Genomic DNA, 12,094 nt, shown 5'->3' with positions numbered 1-12,094 from the left:
GCGGGGCCGGCAGGGTTGAAGGGACGGTAGGCGGTGGATGGGAGAGCTGGCGCAGCTGCTGTGGTGGCAGCAGCTGAAGTGGCGGCGCTTGCGGTGGTTGCAACAGCTCCAGGCTCGGGGCTTTGGTGGCGGCGGCGCCCGCGGGCTGGGCTTCGCGGTGCGGACCCCGGCGCGCGGTCCGGGTTGCAGGGGCGGCGCGTGTAAGAATCCGAGGGGTGCGAGTGACGGCCTGACGGAGAGGGCAGGGGTCAGGGGTCAGAGGGCGCGGAGTGAGGGGTTGCGTTGTGCACTGGGCTGTGGGAGGCGGGCAGGGCGGTCCCAGACCCGCTGCGGGGAAGTCGTCGCGGCGCTTTTCCTCCCTCCCGCCCGGGCCGGGGCCCCGCTCTCCTCCCTCCTGGCTTCCTGGGGCGACCCCCACGCGGGGGCCGGACCAGGGCTGGGAGCACGTGGAGCTGGAGCCCGCATTCCTTGTCTCCCACCCCACCCCACCATCTGCTCAGCTCCCCCGCGCCCTGAGGTGCCCCACCCACAGAGACTTGTGCCCGGGTCAGGCATGGCTGCTGGCCCGCTTTCCTGGGACGTGTCCCCGCGGGTGACCCGTCCCTTCTGGGTCCTCCATAGAGGGAGAAGAAAAGTCCGGCGAAGGAGCCCTGGGCTAGGACTCAGGAGTCCTGCACTGGGTGACCTTGGGCAAGTCCCTTCTCCCCTCTGGGCCTCACTCTTTCCTTCTCTACAAAATGATGGGCTTGACTTCAAACTGGGGGCCTGGTTCTGCCAGGAGGTGGAGGGAAATGGTTAAGTGGGCATTCAGACTGAGTTCAGACTGCCCTGGTGAAATCTGGGCTCTCCTAGTTTCCTGCTTGTAAAAGACGGATTAAGTTAACCCCTCTAAGGCCCAGTTTTCCTCATCTGTGAAGTGGGGATATTAGCTAAATAGTATTTCTCAACAGCAGCGCTGTTGACATTTGAGCCACATATTTCTGTACTGTGGTAGGTGTCGCCTGTGCCTTGTAGGATGGATGTTTAGAGGCATCCCTGCGCTCTGCCCAAGAGCACCCCTGCCCCTAGTTAGGATAATCAAAAATGTCTCTGTGTGTGTTGCTGGTATCCCCTGGTGGGGGGATGGTGGTGGGGAATAGTCACCCAAGTTGAGGTCCCCTGGTGGGGGGAATAGTCACCCAAGTTGAGGTCCACAGAGCTAAGATCATGCATTGCAGGCAAAAAGTCGTGACTGAAACAGTAAAAGGAAAAACCTCTAGCCCTTACGATAACAGTGATAAAAATTTAGAACCCTCTTCTCAATAAGATGAGAAGGTTGATTGATTCTCTTCTCCTGTAGAATAAACACGGATCTTGTTAATTGTCAAAGCTGAGTGTTGGATACAAGGAAGTTCCTTTACATAATTCTGTTTTTGAGTATGTTTGAAAATACCTGCGGTAAAAAGTTAAAACAAATAAAACATGTAGTTCTTAAGACAGCCGAATGGTAGCGTCTCATATGGGATTTCCTCTTTTGTCTCTCCATTATTGGGACTGCAGAGTAAAATGAATCCCCGGACCTGGGGGAAACTTAAAAGAAGTCTTAACAGGAAGTTGGCTGGGCAGAGAGCAACCAGCTTAGCAAACAGAATGGGGCTCACTTTTGCTGTCTAGTTTTAAGAAGATATTAGACGCACAGGAACTTAACTCTGATGATGTGTGAAAGATGCAAATTGCCAGGTTGCCTTTTAGTGGGTGAGTTTGGAGGCAGACTTGATTGAGCCCAGAAGGCCTCAGCTTGAGGAAGGAACCTGCTGCTGGGTTCAAGTTCAAAGGTCTGCTGTCAGTTCTGCTGAGTCTTTACTTTACATTTGGTCCTACTCAGCGGAAATGGGAATGTGTATAAATAGGAACTGTAACAGGCTAGTTCTGAGTGCTTTAAACTTGGGAGTCCAGGATGAGCACTTTTTCTGTGTGACTCTGGACATCATTTTAAAAAATACTCTTCTTCTTCCTCCTAAAACACCAAAACCTAGGAGAATAATACCTATATAAGAATGAGCCGGGCGCATATAGGTGATCTGGCATGCTTAACCCTACAAATCAGTGGAGTTAGGTACTATGTAAATACCAAGGCTGGGTCTTGGAGAAATTGTAGAGTGGTTGATGGGATAACAGATCTGGAACCAGACTGTGTCGTTCAAAGTTGGGCTTTCTAACTGTGGGTTTTTGGGCAAGTGACTTAAAATCTCTCTGAGCCTAGAGTCTCCCACTCTGTAATGGGGACTAGTAATCCTGTTTATTCTTACAAAGTTTCAATTAGGTTTACTTAAAAATTAGGAGAACCCCCAGGACATAGGAAGTGTTCATGGAGTATGAACTACTATTATTTTAATGGTTGTATTTTTTTTAAAATCTTTAAAATCCTCACAAAACACATAAACAAGGGCAAAGAGGGATGGAGGTAGAACATATTAGCCATAATCTCAATCTCCAGACATAATTACATGTAAATTTTCAGTATTTGTTTTTACAGAGTCTCCTCCCATATTTTTAAAAAATTTATTTTTTTATTTATTTGACAGAGAGAGAGAGATCACAAGTAGGCATAAAGGCAGGCAGAGAGGGTGGGGAAGCAGGCTCCCCGCAGAGCAGAGAGCCGGATGTGGGGCTGGATCCTAGGACCCTGAGATCATGACCTGTGCCGAAGGCAGCGGCTTTAACTCACTGAGCCACCCAGGCTCTCCTCCTCCCATATTTTAATGCTGTTATTGTAATATTCTTTTTTTTTTAAAGATTTTATTTATTTATTTGATAGAGATCACAAGTAGGCAGAGAGGCAGGCAGAGAGAGGGAGGAAGCAGGCTCCCTGCTGAGCAGAGAGCCGAATGCGGGACTCGATCCCAGGACCCTGAGATCATGACCTGAGCCGAAGGCAGCGGCTTAAACCACTGAGCCACCCAGGTGCCCTGTAATATCCTTCATTAAGATAAAACTCACATACCGTAAAGAATCCACCATTTTAAAGGGTACGGTTCAGTAGTTTTTGGTACATTTGCATGGTTATGCAACCGTTGCTACTCTCTAATTCCAGAACTTTGTCGTCCATAGTGGTTCTATTTTGATAATTGTTTTTCTCTTTTTATCCCCCAACCCCTAGAAGATGCCTCTGATGGAGGAGTTTCTGAAGAGCACCTCTGGGCCAGTGGCTTTGAAAGGAAGCTCAAAGCAGATACTGTTCAAAGCTCTGGACATCACATCCTGAGGGCTGCCAGAGAGGAGAGCATGGCCGTGAGTTTAGATGACGACGTTCCCCTCATCTTGACCTTGGATGAGGGTGGCGGTGCCCCACTAGCTCCCTCCAACGGCCTGGGCCAAGAAGAGGTGCCTAGCAGAAGTAAGACTGTGGGGTGCGCTGGGGATGGGGCACAGCTTTTCTGTTTCAGGGGGTGAGTTGTGGGCTTGGTGGTCTGGTAGTAGATGAGTGTGTGCTAATGCCTGACCCCTGAGTTCTGACACCCACTACTGGGAGACCATGGAGTCCGAATCTAGCTAGTCCTAGACTAGTCCTAGCTTAGGGATGCTTCCAGGGGAAGGGCATAGGCTGCCCTTCCCGGGGCTCTTGCCTCCCTCAGGGCCTTACCTCCCTTGCACTTGATGTACCCTGGCTTTGTGGATGCTTGGTGAGGACCTTGGGCAAATCTGCTCTTTGGCTAGCTTCCCTGCCCCATTCCACGTTAAAAAAAGAAACAGATTTCAACACCAGCCTCCTCTGCCCAACCTGAAACCGTTGGCAGGAAAGCAGAGATGACTGCTTCTCCACGTTGAGCTCAGTCCCTGCATTGCCCAGGGCAGGGCAGGGTGGAGGGCGGCAAGCATTGGTCGTGATACATTGATTTGAGGGTTTGGGGTTTTGCTTTGTCTTCCTCTTAAACCAGAGCTGAGCACAAAGTGAACCTAAGAGAGGTGAACTTTAAATTTTTTACATTTTAATTGTGTTTCTGGCAGAAGGAGACACCTTAAAAAGCTTTCTGGTCCTTGTCCCGGAGCCACTGGGTCCAGGAGAACTTAAAATAACTTTCATTTTGTGGAGGGTCCTAAGATGTTAGGGACTCCTGCTTTAGGATCTTCTCACCAAATGGATGTTGCATCTGCTCCTGAGCCAGCACAGAGGGGTACTGCTGTCCTCCAGTCCACGAGCCTGGCTCTCCCGTCTCCTTTGTCCGGAGAGAACACTGCTGAGTCGCAGGGAACTCTGCAGCCTTCCCTTGGAAGTGTTGAAGAACAGCAGTGTTCCTGGGGGTGGGAGTGCCGGTTCCCTATAAACTGGCCTCTCCTTGCGTCAGCATGTTCACTCCACTTAGAGTGGTGGAGCTGGGTGGTCCAGGGAGATTGGAATAGAAATCAGATTCTTCCCTAAGCGCCATTCAGGGCCGAGAAATCAGTGGCTCTGATTTCAGGCTCACGTCTTAAATGCCCTAGAGCTGGCAGGCTAAGTATGAGGCTCTTTCCTATCTGTTATCTTAACTAAGATCCTTTTGCAGGGTAGGCAGTATTATCCCTATTTGACAGAGGAGGAAACCATGAGTCAGAGAGGTAAAATGACATGCCCAAGGTCACACAGCCAAGCACGTGGTTGAGCATCAATTTGAACCCAGGACTGTTTGACTCCCCTCCCCCTCCTCCCTTTTTTGCTCTCCTGCTCTCCTGCTCCTCTTCCTTGTTCCATCAGGAGCCCTTAATAAATGCAAGCACTAGCCCTTAGCATTTACGTATACTAATCTTGTCACAGAACCTAAAGATAAAATTACTGTTATTTCCCATATCACAGAGGAAGGAGCAGCCTCAGAAAGGTTGGGTAACATGTCCAAGGTCACACAGCTACTAAGCAATAATGCCCCTCTGCCGTCCACCCCCACACCACTATGTAAAGGTGTTTTGAAGAAAGTGATGTAAATGAATGTGACCTAGCCTTAGCTGCTGCTGCTGCTTTTTCTTTTTTTTTATGTTTTATGTTATGAGTTGGACGCTCAACCGACTGGGGCACCCAGGTTCTCCCCCCCACCCCACTCAGTCTCAGCTTCAAAGTAGGATACTCCCTAGTTTGGAGGGTGGCCAGGTCCATGGCCAACAAAGGAATGGACTGCAGGGGTAGGCAGTTGACATACTAAGGGTGTGGGTCATTCTGGAAGTAGTCGGGCTCAAGATTCTAAATTGGAATCCTGGTCATTATCTGGGTGCCTCTCTTAAGTCCTTCCACAGCACCAGAGCTGATGGCCCCGGGTGTCTGGCTGCCCTGTGGATCAGAGTGGGAAGAGCAACTTAGTTCTGTGTCAAGATCAGATTTTGAACCACTGACGGAGCTTGAGTGGGAATTAGGCCAAGTAGACAATAAAACCGACCTTGGATGGGCCTCTAGTGAGGCTATTCTTATCTTGGTGAAGTTGGTAGCTTCTTTGGCTGTTAAAAACAACGAAAGGGGCGTCTGTGTCTCAGTTGGTTAAGGGACTGCCTTGGGCTGAGGTCATGATCCTGGAGTCCCAGGATCAAGTCCCACATCAGGCTCCCTGGTCAGCAGGGAGTCTGCTTCTCCCTTTGACCCTCCTCTCATGCTCTCTCTCTCTCTCTCTCTCTCTCAAAAAAGAAAAAGAAAAAAAGGAAAAAAGAACAATGTAATATAAAACCGTCAAGGTCCAAAGAAACTGTGCTTTCTGCACAGTGTGTTGGTGCCTCAGTTTCCCTTCACCCTCTTACTCGGTCATTTGCTCAGACCTCTGGGAACTAATGTATTATCCACAAAGTCTTGTTGGCAAAACGGTGGGGCCTGTCTGAGGGCAGTTTGACCTGTGTTATTTTGTGCTTGGATTTGGTGTTGACCTACTCAGCGTCCCCCAACCCTGCTGTCTGAGCAGCATGTCTAACTGGACTCAGTACTCTTCCCCAGCTTGCGGCTCCCCAGGACCTTACTGTCCCCTATGGGAAACAGGCCAAGCTCTTTAGCTGGTGTTCAAGGCCTTGCGTGTTGTAGCACCTTCTTGCCCAAGCAGAATCATTTCCAGCCTTAGCCCCCAGTGTCATACTGCCTTCAGTTTTGCGAAACTACTGTGTCTTAAACCTTTCTGTGTTGCGGGCGACTCTGGAAGGTTTTTCCCAGCCTCCTGTTTAGTGTTGTTGCTTGTTTCCAGTTCCGTCTTGGGAATCTTGCTGATAATCCCATCTCTTTGAAGGCTTCACCGAACCTCCCCTTCCCGACATAGCTAATTACTCACTGCCCTTTTCTGCTTCGGTATCTAGATGAGGCTTCCCCGGTTACAAGTCGCTGACTGTGTGGGAGTGACTTGTTTAACCATCTGATTACCTCCTGTGCCCCGAGTTCCATTTATCTTCGTATCCCTCAGCTCCATGCCTACTGTATATAGGTCCTCAACAAATCATGGTGGAAATAATCCTCGTTGGGTTTCTGGAGCCTTGTAGCTGGCTTGTGCGTGTGGCTGTCAGGGCCCTGGTCAGAAGTGGGCGACATCTCCCCCTTTGTTTTCTCCTAACCAGTGCTTGGAGTCTCACTGCTCAAGGCCGATTGCCCTGGAGGCTGCCCCCATCGCCCCCAGGCTGTGGCTAACATAAACCCTTGCAGTGTCAAGGAGTTGGCCGAATTCACACAGCAGAACTGGCAGCTACGCGGACATGAACCACTGAGACCCAAGCCAGCTTTCTAAGAGCATGAGCCTTGCTCGAGCTTGGGCCCCTGCCCAACCTAGCAGCTGTCACGGAGGCCTTCTGGCGGCTCTGTACCTGTGTCCTCCTTTGTGGAGGACATGGCAGCTGGAGCGACCATGACAAATAGCACAGAGTGGGGGCTTAAGCCACCCAAGTTCATTTTCTGACAGTTTTGGAAGCTGGAAGTCCAAGATCAAGGTATCAGCAGGGTTAGTTTTTTTCTCTGAGACCTCCCTGCTTTCCCTGAAGACAGCCGCCTTCCGACTGTGTCCTCACATGCTCGTCCCTTAGTCTGGGTGTCTGGGTCCTCATTCATTTTTACAAGGACGCCAGTCAGATTGGATGAGGGCCCAGCCACAGGGCCTCATTTTACCTTAATCACCTCTTAAAATACAAGCCACATTCTGAGGTCCTGGGGTTAGAACTTCAACATGGTAAGTTTAGGGGGACACTCCTTGCCCTCTCCTCACATGCGCGTAAGCAGGAACCTGGCAGTGCTGCCTATGACCTTTGACCCTGCATGGGGGCGGGAGAGGAGGGGGTTCCATGCTGGGGCGTTATCTCCGCAGGACACTGGAGGGTTGGGATCATTTTTTCTTTTTTCCCTTTGTGGGCAAGAATGGATTTTATCCAAGACTCAGATGTCTCTGGGCTCTAAGAGCGGCTGCCGAAATGCTAATGAGTGACTCATCGGCAGAAGATGTCAACTTGATAAAGGAGGCAGGTAGAAGCAGAGGTATTTAAAGCCTGGAAATTAGGAATAACCTTGAAAATGGGCAGTGGAGCTGGCACTTGACAGGGTGGTTTCAAAATAGCTCACGGTGTGCACTGCGTACCCAGCAGTGGTCTAGACGGCCGCTACGCCACAGCGTCTGAGCGCTAGGGGCAGGACAAAGGATTTTCCAAGGGAGTTCTGGACACACTCAGCTTTTGCCTGCTCATTGCCTTTTGGCCCAACAGTTGCCTAAGATGGGCCTGCGCTCTGTGCTTTCTCTGCGTATAAAAAGGATTGGGGTCGAGGGGAGTAGCTGAGACCCTTCATGTCATGGGGCTACTCTGGTGCCAGTGGTCCCTGGTCCCTGGTCCCTGGTTTCCAGGTGACAAGCCATGCAGGGATAATGCCTAAGGTAACAGGGAAAAGGAGCCCCCTCTTCCTCTTTCACCCTGAAGCCTGATATGCTGTTGGAACTTCCCTCACTCATTCCATATCTAGCAATGTAGAGGGCGACTGCCCCCTTATAGGGGGCCAGCATGTGACATCCTGACTTCTTTTCCAGAGTCTTCATGCAGTCGGCACCAGGCTCAGTCAAGGTGGGCCAGAGCCATTGGCCTTGGGGCAGGAATAGCCAGGATGATCTGGGAAAGAGCAGGGGCGCTGTCCACCCAACGACCAACCCCACAGGTGAACTCTGCGTCACAGAAATCTGGGGCTGTAGTTCTTGCCCAATGTCCTTGCCAAAAAGCGAACTCTGCCCAAGGGACTTTTGTAGCTTTTGTTCCTTGTGATAGCCTGGGTGGTGGACTGGTTCAGCATGCGGGCTCTAGAGTCAAGCTCCAGCCAGCGCGAGCTACACAGGGATCTTTGCCTCTGTAAGCCTCAGCCTCCTCATCTGTAGAGTGGGGTCATGCTAGCATCTCCCAGGAGGGTTGCTGGGATGTAGTGAGATCACGTGCGTGCTCTCCCCATGAGACATGCTCAGCCAGTCATAGGTGGTGGCGTCATGTCCGGAGACTGGGCTGCTGCTTTGGAACATCATGGTACATGAGCAGGAGTCCTGAACGCAGGCCAGGATCTGAATCCTGTCTGCCTCACTCCTGGCCCACGGGTGACCATGGGTGAGCCAGGAAGCAGCAGTAGCGTGGTAGCTGGAAACCAAACAGCAGTTAGATTTTCACAGCCTCCCAGGGAGCCTGGGCATTTGGCTCCGCAGAGTCATTCCCCAGGCTTTCTTCGGGCCTCACCAAGGAAGAACACCGGGTGTCACCAGGCCCACGGAGGCCCCCATTAAAATGAGCAAGCACGTCGCCTGCTGGGTTCCAGCCTCCTAACCCAGACTTAAAGCCTTTCACTTCCTCAGCCCTCCACATCTTCACAGGGGATCCTGTCTGTTGCCTCGGGCCCCCCTGCCATGAAATGCCATCTCTCCCCTCCACCCGCAGGACACCGCCACGGCGAAATGGCAGTCATGGCAGCTGGGTGCGGGCTGGAGCGCGGGTTGCCCTGTTCTCTCCCCATCGCCTCGCGTTTGCTCCGGAGTGCTCCGGCAGCCAGAGCAGCTGGCTTCTCAGCTTCCAAGTCAGGGAGGGAACCTGGGAGGGCTTTGATGGCTCACAGAAGTGCGTCTCTGGGGGCTCCTGATGGCCGCGTCCTCCCTGAGGCTGCCTCAAAGGGTGGCCCAGGAGGGAAACCCAGGCTCTTGAGGGGAACCCCCAAGGCTGATGGCGGATCCCAGACTGACTCCATCCCACCATGGTGTTCAGAAAGCCCACGGGGTGGCTCTTCATTCTTATCCCTTTGCTGGGGCACATTCCCTGATTTGGACATTTTTTCACTCCTTCCCTTCTCTCCTGGTCAATCCAAGCCAAGTAAGGTCTTACATGATAAAGATCACGGCTCTCGGGTGCGATGCCCCTACCGTGTGCCCAGCAGTGTTCAGAGGCTCTTTGCTCATGTTGGTGCTCTCTTTGGATGCTTCCAGTGGATGTGTGTTGCTGGCACCTTCAGGATCCCTGTCCAACAGGCGAGGAAACTGGTGCTCTGGGAGGTTGGAAACTTCCCCAAGGTCACGCAGCCAGGAAGTGCCATGGCATCGACTTAGGTCTTCTAACCCCAGACTCTGGCCCTTACCTCAAGTGCCACATGCCAAGAGGTAAACTCTGTGGGAAGAGGGAGAATTTTAGGCTCAATTTTCTTTTCCAAAAGGAAGTCGGTTTCCCTCTCTCTCTCTTTCTTTTTTTTTTTTTTTTAACTTTTATTTCCTACGAGGCACATTCTTCTAAATTGGAGTTCCATACCTAGAGCTCCTTTTCATAGTGTAAAAATATCCAAGCCGATGGGGTGTCATTGTACAAACTGTTGGATCCTCACAGAGGAACCAGGAAACATGGGCAAGTGAAAAACCAGACCACAAAGGACACCCACGACTCCCCCAAGCAGAAAACTCTGGCTCTCTCTGCCACACAAGCTCTTCCTTATCTCTTCCTTCACACAGCTTTGGGCATTGGGCTCAGCTTTCCTTCTTGGTGGTGGGGCTGAAAATGAGAACTTGGAGGAGTCCAGATTGGGGAATAGAAAAGGACGAAGGAACACCAGGTTGGGAGTATGGCATGATGCTCAAAAGGCTGGCTGGGGTCCTGAGGAGGATGACCCCCTGAGGTCAGTGGTTCCTGGGATAGGTGACCCCCATATCCGGGCCCTCCTGGAGGATGTCCTTGGACTGGATAACTGAGTTAGGTCATGGGTGTTTGGGCTGCCTTGGGCACCGAAGACCCCTTTTGCCTTGTTTGTGCTTTGTGGGAAGGACTTATTTCGCTGGAAATACACGCACTTCCCTCTCTTCGAACCACTTGAGAAGATCTGGTTCAGCGGAATTGAACCTGTAGCATAGGTGCTGGGGCCCGGCGGGCCTGAGCCTTTGCTTCCTGGTGCTGCCGCTCCGGCTGCCCCTTCCTTCACAGCTCCGGCTGCTCCTTCCTTGCTCAGCAGGGAGCCTGCTTCTCTCTCTGCCTCTGCCTGTTATTCTGTCGGCTTGTGCTCTCTCCCTCTTTCCCTCTCTCTCTCTCTCTGACAAATAAATAAAAAAATCTTTTTTTTTTTTAAATTTTATTTATTTATTTGTCAGAGACAGAGGGAGAGAGAGCGAGTGAGCACAGGCAGACAGAGAGGCAGGCAGAGGCAGAGGGAGAAGCAGGCTCCCTGCCGAGCAAAGAGCCTGATGTGGGACTCGATCCTAGAACCCTGGGATCATGACCTGAGCTGAAGGCAGCGGTTTAACCCACTGAGCCACCCAGGCGTCCCTAAATAAAAAAAAATCTTAAAAGAAAAAAACACCTACACTTTTAATCAGAAGTCTTCTTTTAAGTGTGGGTAACGGTTCTCATTTCTTAAACACAGCCGACCAAATAAAATCTGGTCAGTGGGCTGCTGCTTTATGACCACTGAGCGAGAGCCCACCAAGTCAGCCTCGGCTTTCTGTTCAGAACCAGCCACCTCAAAGTCAGAAAACAGTATACAGCTGACCAAGGAACTGTGGCCCATAAGATGTTCTTGACCTTTGGGTGGCATTCAATGGGACTTGGAACTGGCCGGGAGGTTTTTCTCTCTGCTTCCACATGATTTGCCCAGAGGAAGACCAGATTTCATCCATCTGTGGACTGGAGGCCGGAGCTGAGGGGTAGGCGTGCCTTGGGCACGGAAGGATGAGAGCACAGAACAGGCAGGAGCATCTCCCACAAACGCCTTTGTCTTCCTTTTCTGTTCATCCTTCCCTCCCTCTGGGTTGCGATTTCTGTGACTGCTGGAGGACCCACTTCCCATTCGTCTCATCTGCATTCTGTCCAACTTAAAGATTCTCCTCTTTGTTCTTAGCTATTTGAACCAAGCTGGCTGGGACTTTTTTTTTTTTTTTGGCTTTTACTTTGAGATGTAGAACATTCAAGCAGGTGTTAGAAATCAAAAAAAGTAATAGTCTAATAGCTAGTGTCCGTCTCCTAATTCTTCTTATGTTAACAATCACTGCCTTCTTGTCAACTGAAAACGAAGTAGAGCTTTTCAGCTGGTGGACGTGTTATTTCTGAAGAACATAGAACAGCCACTATGGAGGTCGGAAGGAAAGAGTCAGAGATAGTTATGGCTTGTGAAGGACCGATGGTCTGGGTGGCCTCGAGGCAAATGAGTACGAAGCGCGTTCCTTTTGCGGCGTGTAAAATGAGTACGAAGCGCGTTCCTTTTGCGGCGTGTATTATAACCGGCGTGTATTATAACCGTGGAAGCGATTTGGAGGTCGGGAGAAGAAGGAAGGCAGGGGAGGGGGGATATGGGGCAGGCGGAGTCAGGCTTTCTGATTTGGGGCTGGAGTGGCAGCAGCAGAAGCACTAGAGAGGCTGTGTTTGAGTGGGCGGAGTCTTTCAGGAAATGCGCAGGGAGTGAAGATTGTCCCGGAGGAAGGGACCAGGGGGGCAGAGGCCTGGAGGTGTCGAGTGGGTGGGTGTGGGGGGTGCTTGGGTTGGAGGATGGGGAGGAGACACTGGCCCCTGATCTTGAAAGTTCCGTCGCCCTCTGCCCTTGGGCCAGGCCAAGGAGCTGAGACCTTATCCTGGGTGACGGTGAAGCCCGAGAGGGTGCTCTCAGCAGGAGAGTGACACGGTCATGTTTCCGGGGAGTGTCTGAGAATTCACG

General features: G+C 51.4%; 1 protein-coding gene across 3 annotated transcripts in view; it reads left to right on the top strand.

The window, feature by feature from the left end:
* The first annotated feature begins 63 nt into the window (after positions 1 to 63).
* TPCN1 (two pore segment channel 1) overlaps positions 64 to 12,094 on the top strand; it is a 60,005-nt gene continuing 47,974 nt past the window's right edge. The window contains exons 1-2 of one of the 3 annotated variants that reach the window (XM_044244220.1): positions 64 to 200; positions 3,143 to 3,376. In XM_044244220.1, coding sequence (XP_044100155.1) covers positions 3,265 to 3,376 — 112 coding nt within the window. In that variant the 5' untranslated portion in view covers positions 64 to 200; positions 3,143 to 3,264. Of the gene's footprint in view, positions 201 to 3,139; positions 3,377 to 12,094 lie in introns of all 3 variants that reach the window. The other 2 variants (XM_044244218.1, XM_044244219.1) reach the window with 2 other exon arrangements.

Source organism: Neovison vison, chromosome 3 (assembly GCF_020171115.1).
Source record: "Neovison vison isolate M4711 chromosome 3, ASM_NN_V1, whole genome shotgun sequence".
In the NCBI taxonomy this organism is placed as follows: Eukaryota; Metazoa; Chordata; class Mammalia; order Carnivora; family Mustelidae; genus Neogale; species Neogale vison.
This window is presented reverse-complemented; position numbering and strand designations above follow the sequence as displayed.